The 17,227-nt window shown below is 31.0% G+C and overlaps 3 protein-coding genes across 4 annotated transcripts; 2 read left to right on the top strand and 1 right to left on the bottom strand.

Annotated features, from left to right (window-relative positions):
* Nucleotides 1-301: 301 nt before the first annotated feature.
* LOC124830916 (DNA-directed RNA polymerase V subunit 7-like) lies at nt 302-2,367 on the bottom strand. 2 transcript variants are annotated; one of them, XM_047304784.2, is made up of 2 exons: nt 2,230-2,367; nt 302-1,033 (listed from the first exon to the last, which is right to left on the bottom strand). In XM_047304784.2, exon 2 carries the CDS (start codon nt 1,009-1,011, stop codon nt 472-474), a length of 540 nt encoding a protein of 179 aa, XP_047160740.1. In that variant the 5' UTR covers nt 1,012-1,033; nt 2,230-2,367; the 3' UTR covers nt 302-471. The 2 variants fall into 2 exon arrangements, with proteins under 2 accessions (XP_047160740.1, XP_047160741.1); XM_047304785.2 differs by having other exon boundaries at nt 302-1,030.
* A 3,473-nt stretch (nt 2,368-5,840) lies between these two features.
* On the top strand, nt 5,841-8,854 carry LOC124830915 (protein SIEVE ELEMENT OCCLUSION B-like). Its single transcript, XM_047304783.2, has 7 exons — nt 5,841-6,118; nt 6,342-6,410; nt 6,504-6,913; nt 7,016-7,104; nt 7,207-7,349; nt 7,475-7,957; nt 8,036-8,854. The coding sequence occupies exons 1-7, from the start codon at nt 5,915-5,917 to the stop codon at nt 8,633-8,635; spliced, it is 1,998 nt and encodes a 665-aa protein (XP_047160739.1). The 5' UTR covers nt 5,841-5,914; the 3' UTR covers nt 8,636-8,854.
* Nucleotides 8,855-13,785: 4,931 nt separating this feature from the next.
* On the top strand, nt 13,786-16,948 carry LOC124830914 (protein SIEVE ELEMENT OCCLUSION B-like). The gene is made up of 7 exons (XM_047304782.2): nt 13,786-14,072; nt 14,205-14,261; nt 14,362-14,777; nt 14,998-15,086; nt 15,180-15,328; nt 15,571-16,056; nt 16,208-16,948. The coding sequence occupies exons 1-7, from the start codon at nt 13,860-13,862 to the stop codon at nt 16,793-16,795; spliced, it is 1,998 nt and encodes a 665-aa protein (XP_047160738.1). The 5' UTR covers nt 13,786-13,859; the 3' UTR covers nt 16,796-16,948.
* Nucleotides 16,949-17,227: the final 279 nt, after the last annotated feature.

The raw sequence follows: 17,227 nt of genomic DNA, 5'->3' as shown, positions 1-17,227 counted from the left end.
TATTCACTAATTGAGTTTAATATGTTTAATTATAAAAAATACTAATTATACTTAGTTTTACATTAACGAAAAATACTAGTTTTTAAATTTTATCATCAAAATATTATTATTTTTTACAAATATTTATTTAATTTAAATTTGTAACATCTTTGTCAATAGATCCATAAAAATAATATTATTCTATTCCATAACATCTATTGCAGAACAATTCTAATAAAGTTTTTGTTCCAGGAATAAAAGCTATAAAAATTGATGGCTTTATATCAAAAGGATATCATGCAACAGAAACAAACAAACAATATAGAAAAGCTATAGTATATTCACAAACTAATCTCCACATCATTAATTTGGTTAATAGGTTCCATGATTTGTACCAGTCAGGAAGGTGAAAAGAGTAAGTCCCACAGACAAAATGAGTTTGCTCTCAACAAGAAAACAACCGTTACTGACATAACCTAAAAGAAAATGTAGCTATATATCGAGAGTGGAGACTGGTCCCAGATAATCTCCTTCCAAACTGACCAATGCTTGAAAGTCCCTATCTGCTTCCATCCACTTAGTACCTATCACTGAAAAGCGAAGTGTGACATCTTTTCCAATTTTTGACAATTTGTCATTCATGAAGCAAGCATTTTCACCAGGAACATATTCGTAATCAGGCATCTTCAAATGTGAGAGATAGACATTCTCAATTGGACCACATCTCATGAAAACTCCATGCTTTAGAACCTTGTGGACAACACCCTCCAATATCTCTCCATTGAAAATCTTGAAGGTAATGGCATTAAAAACAACAGGGAAGAGCACATCCCCATGCTGTCTGACCTTTCCTTCCCCTATTTTCTCCAGTGTGGTCACAGCAAGAAAGTATCCCAAATCTTTGGTTGCTTTCTTCATAGCAAAGTCACCTAGCAGGCGGATGATGATTGCCCTCTGAAGCATCAGACCTTGTGGTTGCAGATTTTCTGGAGCAATGATGACATTCCAAGACAGCTGAACTTTGAGAAACATTGTTTATTTGTTCCTAATTCTTCTGCCATCGAATAAAAAAATATCAGTACCTAATCCAAATTTCAAAGGCACAAGTATTCTTCAACAAAGTTAGCAGTACATTTTAATGATTAGGTTGATGGGTATCTAAATTTTAATCTTCCCAGACTAGTGTTAATGTCACCAAAGTCACTCTGTACTAGGAAATCACTAAGAATCATAGATAAACATATAACTTTCCCAGTTTACAACTTCTCAAATAGAGACACATTCTTACTTCATAATATGTTGCTAGACACAACATTTTGTAATTTTAATTTAATACAAATTTTATCCAGCAAGATGCATACCCACATTTTATCTTAAATATGTATTCTCAAAGCAGTTAACTTGTAACCACAACTACAGTTTCAATAATGAGGGTATAGTGACTCGAGAAGCTCCTACAGTCAGTGAACTGGGATCCAAATAATGACCATATGCAGTTGCTGGAAGCTCTCTTAGTGCACAAATCACATCCTTGATGTAATTCAGTGAAGTTCAGGGACTAATCTAAGAGATTTTCCAATAATCAAAGAAATACCGAGCACGATTCTACTACTGCTATAACTACTTAATTATTTTTAAGGACAATTTTATCAGAGAGAATAATACTTCGAAGATCAAAATGACGGTTTACTAAAAAAATACACTATCTATATAACACATACTATCAAGAATACAGTTGAATTGTCACATGTCTCTGTTTTATAGCTAATTACAACAATTTATATCTGCAAAGTTGACAGTTGAGACGACAACAGAGTTGAGTGTTCATTTATCTTTTCTTCTTCTTTCTTCTAACAGCAATTACTTTCAAGAAGAAGACTACCCAAAAGCCCTCGTCATCAAAGGGTTTAACCCTTAAAGTTTTTTCACCCACCTATTCAAATTAAAAGACCCAACAAATGCCAAAACTCTTCTAAAATTCCTGACCATTCTCAACAAATTTAAAACAAACCTAATTTCCCACACCTTAGGTTTTTCCTATATTTTGAAGATAGCAAAAATTTAAGAGGATGAAGCAAAACGCCATTAAACTTCTTAATTACCTCAAAAGATTCAAATACTAGCCATAAAGCACCCCATAATAACCTCACACTCAAAAACTCCTACACCCAACAAATCTCAAGCCATGCATGACTCCGTAGAGGAGGGCGAGACAGAAAATTAAGAAAGAATGGAGAAGAAGGAACTTACCGAAGACAAAAACTCTCTTTTGATACTCTACACTATCTCTTAGTAAGCTTGCAAGAGAGAAAGGTGTTGTAAGTTTGGGAGTAGGAGAGGAAGAAGGAGAATGGAAGGAGAATGGAAGAAGAACGAATGAAAGGATTTTTTTTTTAAAAGACACGAAAATTTCAAATTTTTATTCGCACCCCAATTGCTAAACTCACCCCTATTATACCCAATGCTACCACAATCAGTCAGAGGCCGAACTTTATACTTGATACACCATCTACAAACTACTATCACCAACCATCGATACAACTAAAACTTAAATAAAATACATTCATGTTATATATATATATATATATATATATATATATATATGTATATATATCAAAAACATGGTTCAGTTATTTTAATTTAATAACTTGTTTGTATTTTGTTCATATGAATTTATAATTTGATAGCGATGTTCTCACTTTTGGTATAAAATAAAGTTATTATAATTTAATTCAACTTAAACCAAATATTATTTATTATTTATTGACATGATTTAAAATGGTAAAAAAAATTAATATGTTAAAAATATAAGATAGATACAAATTTCAAAAAATAATTTTAAAAATTTTCAATTAATTATTTAAATTTTAAAAAAATATATTTGAGAGGAATGAAAAGTTACAAAGACCATCTAGCATTTTCTCTATAAAAGATACAATTAAAAAAATAAAAGAAGATAAAAATAAAGTGAAAATAAATTAAAATAGAATTTTTAAATTGGTGAAATTAAAAAAATAAACAAGTTTATTTATTTTTTATTGTTTAGATGATAGTAATTTTAAGAAAGAAATACCAAATAAAATAAAATGGTTAATTTTTTTATAAAATATTGTAAAAAAGAAATACAAAATAAACAAGTTTTTATATATATAAAAGTCGAAATGTTGTAGGTTTAGTCTTCTCATGACAAAAAGGAGTGTATGCATGTAGAATATATTTTGACATTCAAAGTAGTTAAGTGTGTGATAGCAGTAAATATTATAATAATGAATACATCCCATATTTACCTTAAGATGTTTATACACATTTTACATGTTTTTTTTATCTCAATGGATCTCGTCCACATGACTAGTTACTATGATTAATCATTAATTAACCAATTATATTAATGATAATTTTATCTTGATGTTAATATGATCAATGTAGTCAATACTTGTCATAGAAGTTGTTTTAATCGATATGTAGTTGATCAGACCATCATAACATGTCTTTATATCATCAGGACTGAGTACATCTAGACAGAGTTGGTGATGATATAATAATTATAAACATTATTTGATTAATGTAATTATGAACATTAGATGAATATTGGTAGAAATGATTTTTTTTTTACCTTAATTAGTTGGGTGTATAGATATATATTGGTAGTCTATGACTAAAAGAAAAAAAAAGTTTTTTCTTTCTCTCTCTCTATATATTTTGTAAATACTAAAGTAATAAAAACAGTACACTCCATCTTAACAACTTAAATACATCAAGAAAATGAAATTAGAGGATACCGACAGCATGGTATAACTTTTTCTTCAAGAAGCAACTCAAGATCCATTTACAAAATGATTTCAACATGCTTTAATAAGATATTTATGATTTCACATATTGGCTACGAATCTCTCACAATTCTTGCCGTTGAGTACTCTTTAACTTTGTGACATTATAATATAGCAAGTTAGCCCTATTTTTTTTTTTTTTAATGTGACGTATATTTTTCACAAAGATTAACAACTACACAGAATATACGAAAGAAACAAAGTAGAAAAGCAAGAAACAAACTTAAAGGACACTAAACAACGATAAGGAAGAAACTTGTTATAGAAATATTAATGTTTGACTGAATTATAACAAAGAGAAACAAAGGTTACGAGAAAGAGAACAAAGATAAATCTTGCATGTAACGTTTAAGCTTTTATTTCCAACTCTCATGTCTGTAACCATTATTGTTTTTGGCAAAGCATTGTCTTTGTCTATGTTCTATTCTGTATGGGACCATTGGTACCTTTACTTTTTTACCCCTTCCATGCTTGCTACTAATACTACTGTCTTCTTGGTAACGAATTGATCCAAAAGTGCATGGTACATAGCTTTCTGTAGGTAAATTTAATCTTCAATGTTTAAACTTGTCAAAGTTTTAGATATATTCTAGCTAAAAGGAGCTCAATACATTTTATGGACTTGGAGTAGTTTTTTCTGTACTTTCGTATCAATTTATGCTATTATTTTAGTTACTACAAGTAGTTTGTCATTTTTTGGGCTAAGATTCTAAATGATATATTAATAATTAGCATATTGACCCCATACTCGATTCCTTGTTAGATCAATAGGAGTTTGAACTAACTAACAATATAACATCCAATAAAAATTCACAATAAGAAATTAATATATAAACTTATAATTAAAAAGGATTTTTTTAACGACCCCTTACTAATTCAACATGTTTAACGAACCCAATTATTTATTAGGCTTTTAACAATGTTTTTCTTTGAAACGCATCATATTATTATATTAGACTTTGTGACCATGTTATTATTCTTTAAAATCTATGATATTTTGTTGTTAAGAATCAAAAGAGGATATAGATTCCACTTAATAACTAACATTTTCATTATTATTTCACATTAACGAATTTAAATATGATACATTTGATTATAATAAATACAGTTATTTTAGTATTTCATAATATAATTAATTTATTTTATTTGGAGTTTCATTTTGAAGATGTATAATACCAAGTTTTACACCAATAAGTGATGTTATAGAAATAAAGTTATACTTCAGATAAAATAATTGTAAAAATGCTTTAAAATATATTTACTTTTTTAACTATATTTTTAATTTTTCCTATCCAACCTAATATTTTATATTCCAATTTATATTTTTCTAATAGTTATATGTTGATTCCTGTAAAAAAAAAAACATAACTTTGTATCAATGTTTTTTTTACCATTTTTGTTTATGAGGATGATAATAACTATCACAAAAAAAAAACATATAGCGAAATAATAAAGTTGTAATCTACAGTTTGCTATAAAAACTGTTATAAAAAATTTTCAAAATTATGAGTGTAAATAAAAAAAAAATGTTACCCGTAAAAATCACATGTGAACTAATAAGAATTTCATATGACCTTATACTTCTTGAATATATCTTTTATCGGAAATAAGCAACAATATAAAATGGACATAACATTTTATCATAGCTGGAAATATATAGCACTTTTTTGTTGGCATATCATCGTGTATCTTTCTCAAAAGCAAAAGTTTGGCTGTATTAACTTGAGACACAAGAAAAATAAATAAATTCCCTGCAGTTTCTACAAAATCCCAATTATATCCTTAGTCTTGTGACGTCACAGTTAATTGAGATAGATTCAGAAAGCTGCAGGGGCATGTTGTGAACTCCACATTGCTGCAGCATGCTTCACGTTTAGAAACCACCGTATCAGAAGCTACTTTGCATATTATTCTGTCTCTGTCTCTTTTTCTGTCCCTTTTCTTTTCTTGAGTTGAGATATCTCTGTGCTTAAGGAAGTAACTGTGCCAAGTTTAAACTCACACGCACTCCACCCTATATATAAGTTCAGCATCTCATCACCACCAAAGCCAGAGCAAAGCATAATACAAACCGACACAAGAGGATACTACTTCCACGTTGAATCACCATGGCATTGTCTAATGGAACTTCAACTACCGCTTTGATTCCTCAAAGTGGTACAGCTTCCATCCAACATCGTGCCTCTTTGCCCAATCCATTTGATCTTACTGACGATCAGATCCTCGACATTGTTTATCTAGCCCACCTCAATGACGATGAAATTTGCGACACAGATAAACTTTACAGCCTTGTCTCCAACATTGTCCTTCGGGTAATTCCCATCCATTTTGTCCACTATTTTTTATTTCTAATCTTCATCATATTCTGTTTTTCAATAATACAAATAGCATCGTTGATTAATTATTACAAATGTTTTAATTTAATGTCCCTTATATTTTTTTAGAACATAATGCACCGTAGGTAGTTGTTACAAAATAGTAATATAGAAAAGCTATATGGAGTGGCTAACTTTCAACTTTTTAATTGTTTTACAGAGCCAATCTCTGATTTCCACAAGCAGTTCCAAACCGGAATTCGTTACACTGAAGCTGATTTCTTGCCAGGTTAATTTTTATGCACATGTTATGGTAGATCATCTAAATCTAATAGGCGTGGTTAGTATTTAATTTGACACTTACATACAAGCGGTGACACAGATGATATCCACACGTGCTGCTGCGCACTGCGTACACCAGACAACAATGTGGATACTTCAACATCTGAAATGCTATTCCTGGGATGCGAAAGCGTTGATAGCAATAGCTGCTCTGTCTTTGGAGTACGGGAGTTTCGTGCACCTTTCTCAGTTTCAAACAAACGATGTGCTTGGAAACTCGTTGAGGCAGCTGAATCAAGTTCAGAGCAGGAATGTGTCTGCTGTTGCCGAACTTGTCACGTACATAGTGACAGCGTTTCAGCAAATCAAAGAGTGGGCAAGGTATGCTGCTGATGGTTATGATCCAGAGGACGTGCCTGACTTGACAGAAGCCTTTCAAGCCATCCTTGTTGTTGTATACTGGACAATTGCTGCCACTGTTGCTTCCACTGGCAACCTTGTCGGTGTATCGTAAGTTTTCATCTATTCAACTCATATCCAAGTTTTTAACTCAGGACTCGAACTGAAAAACATTGATCTTATTGTATAACTTACGTTGTTTGTCTTGGTCAGGAGCTATAAGTTATCAGAATACAAATTCAGGCTTTCCGTTGCTGTTGAGAAATTGACAACGCATCTTGGAAATTGCAGTGTGCAAATAGGTTGATAAATTATTTGTTTCCTGTTCTTTAAATCCTTTGGAGTTTGGAGACTGTTTAAGGTTGTCATAGTGGTATAATAAGAGTTTGTCTTTATTTGTTCAGGCAATGTACGAGATTACGTTATCATCAGGAACATCTATGACAGGCCTAAAGATATTGTAGACTTTTTGAAGGCTCTGATCTACCCTCAAAAAAAGGGGTCCGAGAATCCCAAGATATTTCAAGGGAGCAACCTAGTTACAAAGGTTAGTTCGTTACTTTTGTTGCAATTAAAGTATTAACTGGGTATTGTTGCAACCTAATTATGGATGGAGAGAGACCGAGTTGAGTGATCATGTTGTGTTTTTTATTTTTTTTATGCCACAAACAGGGCATTGAAGTGTTCAGGCAGAAACACGTGTTGCTCTTCATCTCGGGTCTGGACAGCGTTGAAGATGAGATTTCGCTTTTGAATTCAATGTACGACAGACTGCAAGAGGATCCAAAAGAAGCAAAAGGTTTTAAGAAAGAGGAATTTAAGATTTTGTGGATCCCCATTGTGGTGGAGTGGAACGAGGGCAGTAGGGAACATTTCAAAGCTTTGAAGAGTGGCATCAAATTTTACGTGGTGGAATACTTGTACGAGTTACCAGGGTTGAAGATAATAAAGGATAGAGAAAGGTTGAATTTTGATATTCAGCCAATTGCCCCGTTGTTGAGCCCCAGAGGTACCATAATGAATGAAAACGCCCTGGAAGTGATCTTTGAATGGGGGATAGAAGCCTTCCCTTTCAGGAAAATTGATGGTGAAGAACTCACTCTAAAATGGAAGTGGCTTTGGGATTTAATCTTAAAAGCAACACCAGGACTGCAGGTACCCTACATTTTTCAATTTATGTCAGTAAAATGGGATTAAAGAAGCATTGCTTATTTAACTTACGATGTGAATCAGGTGAAGGAGAACAGATACATCTTTATCTATGGAGGTAGCAACAGTGCATGGATCCAAAACTTCACACACGAACTATCTAGGATAAAAATGAACGAGAGTATCCAGCGTGCGGATATCATAATAGAGTACTATCAACTGGGGAAGGGGAAGAGTGAACCGAACAACAGTGTTCCGAGTTTCTGGATCGGTGTGGAAAGGAAGAAGCAGAACAAGAAACACCAAGAGGCTGTGGACTGCGAGATTCAAAAAATTGTGAAGTGCTTATTCTGCCTGAAACGAGACCCACAGGGATGGGCCATTCTGAGCAAAGGGCATAACATTAAGCACCTTTGCCATGGGCAGGCTGTATACCAGACCGTGGCGGAGTTTCAAAACTGGAAAGGTAAAGTGTTTGAGAGAGAAGGATTTGACATTGCCTTCAAGGAGTACTACGACGCCAAGGAAAAAGAGATATCTGCCATTCAACCATGCGAGGACTACACTTCAACTTCAAGTGTCATAGCTACCATCACATGCCCCAACCCCACCTGTGGCCGTGTCATGGAGGTCTCTTCTGTTAACTACAAGTGCTGCCATCGTGATGATGCTTTGAATTGTTAACTACAACTGCCTCAGTTTCGTTTTTCTTCTTTCTTCAACTTCCAAGTTCTGCTCCCATTTTTCTTTGCTTACTATGCATCGTGTGATATACTATACTATACCCCAACCTGGTTTACCCCTTCAATGGGTAGACAAAGCTAGAATAAGACTCTCTTTTCTCTGTCCCTCTGTAGTCGAATTTCTTTTTTCAATGAAGTTATAAATTACGTTTTTTTTTAATCCACATTTACATTTCTATTTATTTTGTTTCTTATCACTTTGTAGCATCAATACTTAATTTCTACTAGTTTTTTTATTGATGGGTTCGAATTACACCCAAAGCACAATCTCTAACGTCCATTTTAAGTTTCATTAAACATACGAAATATATATTATCGTCTTGGTTACTTATTTCATATATTTACATTGCGTTATGCAATAAAATAAATATGACATAAAAAAAAGTATACATATGTTTAGATACTTGGTTTTATTAACGTATGTATTTCTGATGTTAACATAAGATTATAATAGAATAATATGACACCAACATAATATAAGAATGAACAAATTATCCAATTAAGCATATAAGAAAAATAATGTTAATATATGCATATTCACAAGTACAAAAATATTATTCATTCCGTTAATATTATATATAATGATGGATTGGTCGTAAAAGATTGATATTAAACTTGAATTTAGAGACAAACATTTATCACAAATATGAACTTAGATGTGGCTTTCTATTTTCATTTATATACGTGGAAAATGAATTTTTAACAATTTTTTATTTTTAAAACTTTTAACAATACCTACATACACGAGTTAATAAAATAATGATATATATATATATATAATAATCTTATATGATAAAATAAACCTTTATATATCTTATTGAGTATTAACTAATGTTCAAGTTATAAATTTTAATAAATTCTCACTAAATAATATCTTTGCCTATATAACTTACTGTCTTAATAAAACTCAAAATTTAATCAAATCTCTTAATAACATTCATATTGTATTATATGTTATCAACTCACTAGTACTTCCCTCAATACTACCTACATAATATATCATATTTAGTTTAATAATACCAAGAACATCAAAACATCTTTCATTATCATCCAATATTCATTCATCACATGTTGCATATCGATATCATAAAATATTCAACTTAAATTAACCTGTCATGGAATAAATTAATTTTAAATAATAAATTTTAGACAAATATGAATGAAAGTTGAATAGTAAATATATTGTTTAAAGAATAACTCACATAATTTGGTTGATAAAGTTATCGCATTGTACATCATTTAAGTGTCATCTCTATGTTTAAGTGATACTTTTATTGAAGGAACAAATTCATGCGAAATCTTTTTCACTTAATTTGGGAGTATTATATTTTAGTAAAAAAATGTTTCTTAAGCGACAAAACTAATAATTTTAGAAAATCAATAAATTCATACAATAGTTTTAACTCCATTTTTTTTTCTTTTTTATCTATACAAACAAGTTTTATACCTCTAATACAACATGTTTTTGCTATTAAGGCAACAATTTTAATTATCAAACAAAACATGTATATAACACCTAAAACAAACCAATAATTAAACAACAAAAAATACAATACGGTTTGTATTCGTAACAAATCTCAAAATTCAACCATTCAAAAGTTAAGAATCAATTTCAAAATCACGCGGGATATTTTAAAATAATTTGAATATTTTTTTAGTTTAATAATACGTTATTTTATCCGATAGTCGTTTGTTTATGAGGCAATAATAATAATTCTAAGATAATAAAAAATATTGAAAATACACGAAATTTAAAAATGATTTGAAGTAAGAAAAACTTGAAACTAAATTTTAATTGAGTGGAAACTGTGTATCACCTTCTACCAACTAGATTCTCATGAAAATAGAAATAGAAAAAAAGTTTGTATCTGTCATTTCAACTCCTCACTATAATTAGTATTTTTTTTAACTATATTATTAATACAACATATATCTATTGACTTTTTTAATTACTACGTTTCGTGAAAAGAAAATTCGACTTAGTAAACTTAATTGAATCCATATTATTATGATCCATCATTTATTTGTGAAATGACGAAAATCCGTGATAAAATAAATATATGCTAGATTTATTCTATTTTTTTAATTAAAAAAACTGAAAAAAAAATCATAATCAGCAATAGTGACAAATGTGTAAATATTTTCATATGAAAATTGTTTATATTATTTATTATTTTTCTTTTACATCCTTTTTTTACACACACACACACATATATATATATATATATATATGGAAATTTATTATTTTTACTTAATATTTTTTAATAGTTTTTGTTTTAGTTAGTATAAATATTTATTAGTACAAATATTTCTTAATATAAATATTTATAAACAAGACAAAATTGTTTGTAAAAATTATTTATAAACAAAAATAGAATTAAATATGTTTTTAGTTTTTAAATTTCAAAGTGAAATTTATTTTTATTTTCAATTTTAATATATTTTAGTTTTAAATTTTAAAAATAATGGATATAGTTTTTTTTTTAAATTAACATTTTTTATTTGGTAAACGGTAATATAGATTAACATTAATTGCTCAATAACTTGAATTTAAAGATATTTTTCGAATTTTAAACAACTTATTTTCTATATAAAGTCTATCTAAGACTAATAATCTTAGGGTTAGTTCTAAACAAAAAATAATACTTTTGTTATTTGTAATTAATGTAAGTTACTCCTAATAAAGATGTTAGATGGTTAGATGTAAAGCTATTTTACATCATTATGCATTACTTTAATTTTTTATTTTGAGCTTTTGTTTTGTAATTATAGTCTGACACTTTAAGAAAATATTATCGTTAATGAGAATGAAGAGAATCCATCATCATATGATTAACCCCTTAATCCTTTGTAGTTTGATCCAATAGAATGTTGTGGCTGTAAGACTTCTTCAGTCGGAAGAAACATCAATAAATTCCAAATTCCTTTTTAATTTTTGATACGACTGTAGCATTTATATGATGAAACAAAGTGTCTCACCTCAATTGCACACAAATATATTTATATAATTGGAAAATTATGCAAACAAACTTGAAGAACACGGATAATACAAAAGAGAAAACACACCCACTTGTTATAGAATACTTCAATTGCTAAAGAAAAGGGTTCTTACTAAAGAAAAAGAGAGAAGCTTCCTTATAACGAATTAATTTCCTTTTTAACCTTTCTTATATTTTGAGACATTAGAGAATCAATGAATTTATATAATGCCAAAGCAAGCCTGAGCTTAATCAAGAAAAAAGAAGAAGCAATTGTACCAAAGTTTGAGGTTGTTAGCAAACTTATTTATTCATTCATACTTCCTACAGATATAATTTATAAATACAATTTATGTTATTACCATTCTACCTATAAAGAAATTTTATTAAATTTTGGTTAAGTGTATTAATTACTGAATCGATCAATACCCCCTTTTACTCTCTTTTTTAGAGCATATTCTCATTTACTTAGCAAATGTTAAAATTGAATGAAACTATCAGATATATATATATATATATATATATATATATATATATATATATATATATATATATACTAGATAATAAGTTGGATTTTTTATATATAAAAAAAACGGAATATATTAAAAGTACCAGAAACAGATTTGAAATTCATAAATTGATTAGAAATTTCAAAAGGAGTACGGTTGCAGTAATGAGAATTTAAGTTATCACTATTTTTCAAGAAGGATGTAAGTATATTTGATCAAATTTTGAGAATATGTTCCATCTAATTATAGGTGGAATACCATAATTTAATAGAAATCATCACCATGTCTCATTCAATCACCATATCTCATTCCATCATCTTACATACACCAAAATCCTTCTCAAATCTCATACGTGTTGGATATAAACAAAGTTTTACATAGGATAAAATAAGAGATGAACATGAGTTTATATACACATAATATACCTCCATTGATAAGAGGTCTTTTGGAGTGGTACCAAAAGCAAATCCGTGAGGGCTTGCCCAAAGCGGACAATATCTTATCACTGTGGAGATATCTATGTGTATGTTTGTGTGTTGAACCTCCCTACAAATGGTATCAGAGCCCATGGTTCAGGTCCGGTGACCGGGCTCAGTTGAGTACGCCCTCCATGATCAGGTGAAGCCTTGACAAGTGACTGACAGATAGCCTGGTACGCATCTCTCACATAACTTCAAATTTCAAATAGGTAATAATCACCCAACACATTCAATTTCATCCAAAATTTAAACAACAATCTATATAAATCATAAAAACCTAAGAGAAGGAGAATGGATAAAGAGGAGAAGGATATATTAAAGAAAAAAAGGGAGAAAGAGAAATGGAAGGTAGATGATGGAAAATATAGAAAGAAAGAGAAAAATGATGGTGAAAGACTATGAAAGTGAAGGGAGAACAACAACAAAAAAATATTCAAAAGATAAAAGATATTTCAAATTTTGATACCTAAAACACTTTATTAACATATTTAATAGAATATTTAAAAAATAACGATTTATTTGAATAAAAACATTATAAAAAAATATAAGTCAATTATAAATTTAAATAGAGATCAAATTACTAATTCAATCATGAAATTACTAATAAAAGCTAATAAAAAAATTATGTATACCTTTTATAATCCACTATTAACAGCTCCATTATTAAGTTTTAAATCAGATTAAGCTTTACCTAAACTACCTAAAATTTCAAAATAAATTATAATAAAATAAATGAAAGTGTTAAAGCGAAAGTCCCTTCACCTTCAAATTCACACTCTAACAAAAAAAAAAACATTGAAAGATACAAACAAAAAGCAGAGCTTGAAGAGTAAAGTTATGCGCACATTTATTACTTTAAGAAACCTATTTAATATATATATATATATATCTTTTCTTTCTGTAAATATATTTGAGTTTTTCTAAATAATAATAATTCATGTAAAAGAGTAATTATACCCCGCGTAATTTGACTCAAATTCCTAAATAATCCTAATTACTTGAGGGTATATCACAAAATTCCCAGCATTCCACATGTTTCACGCTCATATCATTGTCCACTTCAGAAGCAACATGGTGTTTTGTTTTTCACCGCTAAACTGCGTATATAAATATGGGAGCAATAGCATCTTCATCACAAGACAAGGTTTTCTCTGCTCTCAAACACAGACTTCCTCAGAAGATACAAATCAGTAATCACCATGGCTTTGGCATTGCTCAACCCATCTGCAAGTGTCACCACTTCACAGCAGAAAGACCAACTCCCCAACCCTTTTGAGCTCCAAGACTCTCAGATCCGCTACAAGGTTTATCTCACTCACGTCAATGACGACAAAGAGTACGACGGGGATGTCCTTTTCAACCTTGTGTCCAACATTCTCAACTCCGCCTCAGCTCAAGTTTCAGCAACTACTGTAATTACCGTTTACAAATTTATCTAAAATTCGTTCGTCGTTGTTACACCTTAACCTTAGCATGCATATGACATCGTTATGTCTAAACAAATGACACATGTAAATGTTTAACTGGGTGGTGATATGTCACAGGTTTCTGCCACAAGTTTCAAACCGGACTTCCCTACTCTGAAGCGGCTTTCTTGTCAGGTTATTAGCATATCATATTATGAGTTTACTTTATGGGGTTTTTGATTTTTTTTTGTGGTGCTGATAATTGATTATGGTAACGGCTATCAACGAGCAATAGATGATAACCACACGTGGAAGTCCAGAATGTGCACACCAGACAACATTCAAGATTCTTCAGCAGCTGAGTGGATTCTCGTGGGGTGCGAAGGCGGTGATAGCTCTAGCTGCATTCTCTTTAGAATATGGGGAATTTTGGCGGCTTGATCGGGTTCAAGTAGCAGATCAATTCGGGAACTCTTTGAAGCAGCTTAACCAAGTCCAAATTAGCAGAAAGGTCCCTGCAGACATGACTGATCTGGTCACAGTTTTAGGGGAAGTGTTAAATTACATCAATCTGTGGGAAAAATGGTCTGCTATGGATTACGACACAGAGGCAGTGCCTTCATTGTTAGCTGCCATGCAAGAGATCCCTCTTGCTGTCTACTGGACAATTGCTTCCATTGTTGCTTCCGTTGGCAACCTCGTCGGTATATCGTAAGTCCTTTTCCTTGCAAACTAATTTACATAATCTGGAAATAAAAGTGAATGTAGTAAAAATGTGACTCTGATAAAATGTTTTTTTTTTTAAATTATATTATCAGTATTACAGAACTTTAAAATTTATTTAAAGAATCTCGCCTTGTTTCACTTTAACAAGACAAGGGTAACTGTTGCAGAATATAAATGGACTTTTACTTAACTTTTTTGGTTTCAGGGAACATAAATTATCAAACTTCAAAGACAGGCTTAATAAGATTGTGATCAAGTTGAAGACCCATATGGAAAATGGCAGATGGGAAATAGGTATACATGTGTTTAAAGGCTTTCTGTTCATCCAATCCTTTGGAATTTTTACCTCAAATACTAATAGGACATTTCTTCATTAATTTGTTGCAGGGAGGATACAAGATTACAAAATCCGTATCGATATTAGATATCCTAAAATTAAAGATGTTGTGGATCTGTTGGACATTCTGATTATTCCTGCGTCTGACAGCGAAACTTCCATACCCAAAATATTTGAAGACGGCGTCCAAATTAAAAATGTTTGTGTTAAACCAGACACTTGCATTAGACTTAACTTACAGTAACAATTACTATTTTTATAAATTCCGTGACAAGCTTTCCCTTTAATTTATTTTAGATATTTGAAAATTAGTCTTCAATTTAAAAAGTTCTCAAAAAAGAGAAATTTCATTCAAAATAAACTTATACATCAAAATCCCCTTGAATACATTGAATGTAAATTATGATGTCCTTTTCATGTCTTGTGTAATTTACAAAACAGGGTATTGAAGTGTTCAAGCAGAAATACGTAATGCTGTTCATTTCGGGCCTCGACAGCATTGGAGATGAGATTTTGCTTCTGAGTTCCATATACAAGAGATTGCAAGAGCACGCGGGAGAAGAAATAAAAGGTTTCAAGAAAGGTGATTTCAGGATCTTATGGATCCCCATTGTGGATGATTGGAACACCGATAACACTAGGAGGGAGAAGTTTTATAATTTGAAGAAAAGCATGAAATGGCACGTGTTGGAGTACTTTGAAAAGTTACCAGGATACGAGATAATAGTGCAGAAACTTAAATACGATGGCAAGCCTGTAGTGACAGTGATCAACCCCCAAGGTCAGATAATAAATGAGAATGCATTGCAGATTATTTTTGAATGGGAGACCGAAGCGTTTCCTTTTAGGCAAATTGATGTTGATGATCTCAACAAAAAATGGAAATGGTTTTGGAATTTATTGGAGAAAACAGATGACAAGGCAAAGGTAAGCGCAAATATACAATTGCATGTAACATATGGAAATTTTTTCTTACAAGAATCATTAATTCGAACATACAGCTATATCCATGAATCAAATGGTTTGCATTTAACTAATTTGTTACTGTACTTAATATGTTTACCACGTGAATTACCAGCTGTTGGGAAGGGATAATACAAGTTGCGTCTTCATCTATGGAGGTAACGACAGTAATTGGATCCAAAACATGAAGAACGCAATTGGAAAAATTGAGAAGCATGAGATTAATAATGTGGACGTTAACATAGAGAGGTATGAGCTGGGGGAGCATAACCCTGACCATGTACCCTCATTTTGGATCGGTCTTGATGGGAAGAAGAAGAACAAGGAGTGCAAGGGAAGAGTGGACTGTGAAATTCAGGAAATTGTGAGGACCTTGCTTTGCCTTAAACAAGATCCACTGGGATGGGTTGTTCTTAGCAGGGGGCGTAACTTAAAGCTACTGGGTCATGGTGAGCCTATGTATCAAACTGTGCTTGAATTTGAGAAATGGAAAAACACAGTGCTCGAGAAAGAAACCTTTGATGTAGCCTTCAAAGAACATTATGATGTGGTGAAAGAGAGATATGCTAGTCGCCCATATGATCATACTTCGAGTGTTCTAGCCACCATAACTTGCCCAAATACCTCATGTGGAAGAGTCATGGAAGTGACATCAATTCAGTATAGGTGTTGTCATGGTAGTGCAAACAGTTGCAATGTCTGATTTCACCATAGGTCAAAGATTATCTTTCAAAGTCTGCTTTGCTTAAACATGGAGTTTCAATGTAATTTTCCTTGTTTACTTCATATGAATTGTCCTATAGCTACTTTGTTCGCCCTTCAATGGGTTGAAACTAAATAATGACTTTTTTTTTTGTGTGTGTATGGTACTTGATTTTCATTGAATAAAGGTAGATTTACATTGTCCAATAATATGAGTTGGAACGGAGATCGATAAGGATTGTAAGCATGTTGCTAAACTCTAGGGATTGTAGTTTGAACAAGAAGAAAATAGGAAAAAGTTAGTTTAACACGGATTAAAAAAACGTTCATTTGACACTATTTTTAATAATATAATAATATATATTATGATTTTATATTAAAAAAAATATTATTATTAAACCACATTAAATGAATTAATTTTGTCGTTTTGTTA

This window comes from Vigna umbellata, chromosome 8 (assembly GCF_029865625.1).
Source record: "Vigna umbellata cultivar VRB3 chromosome 8, Vumbellata_1.0, whole genome shotgun sequence".
Taxonomy (NCBI): domain Eukaryota; kingdom Viridiplantae; phylum Streptophyta; class Magnoliopsida; order Fabales; family Fabaceae; genus Vigna; species Vigna umbellata.
This window is presented reverse-complemented; position numbering and strand designations above follow the sequence as displayed.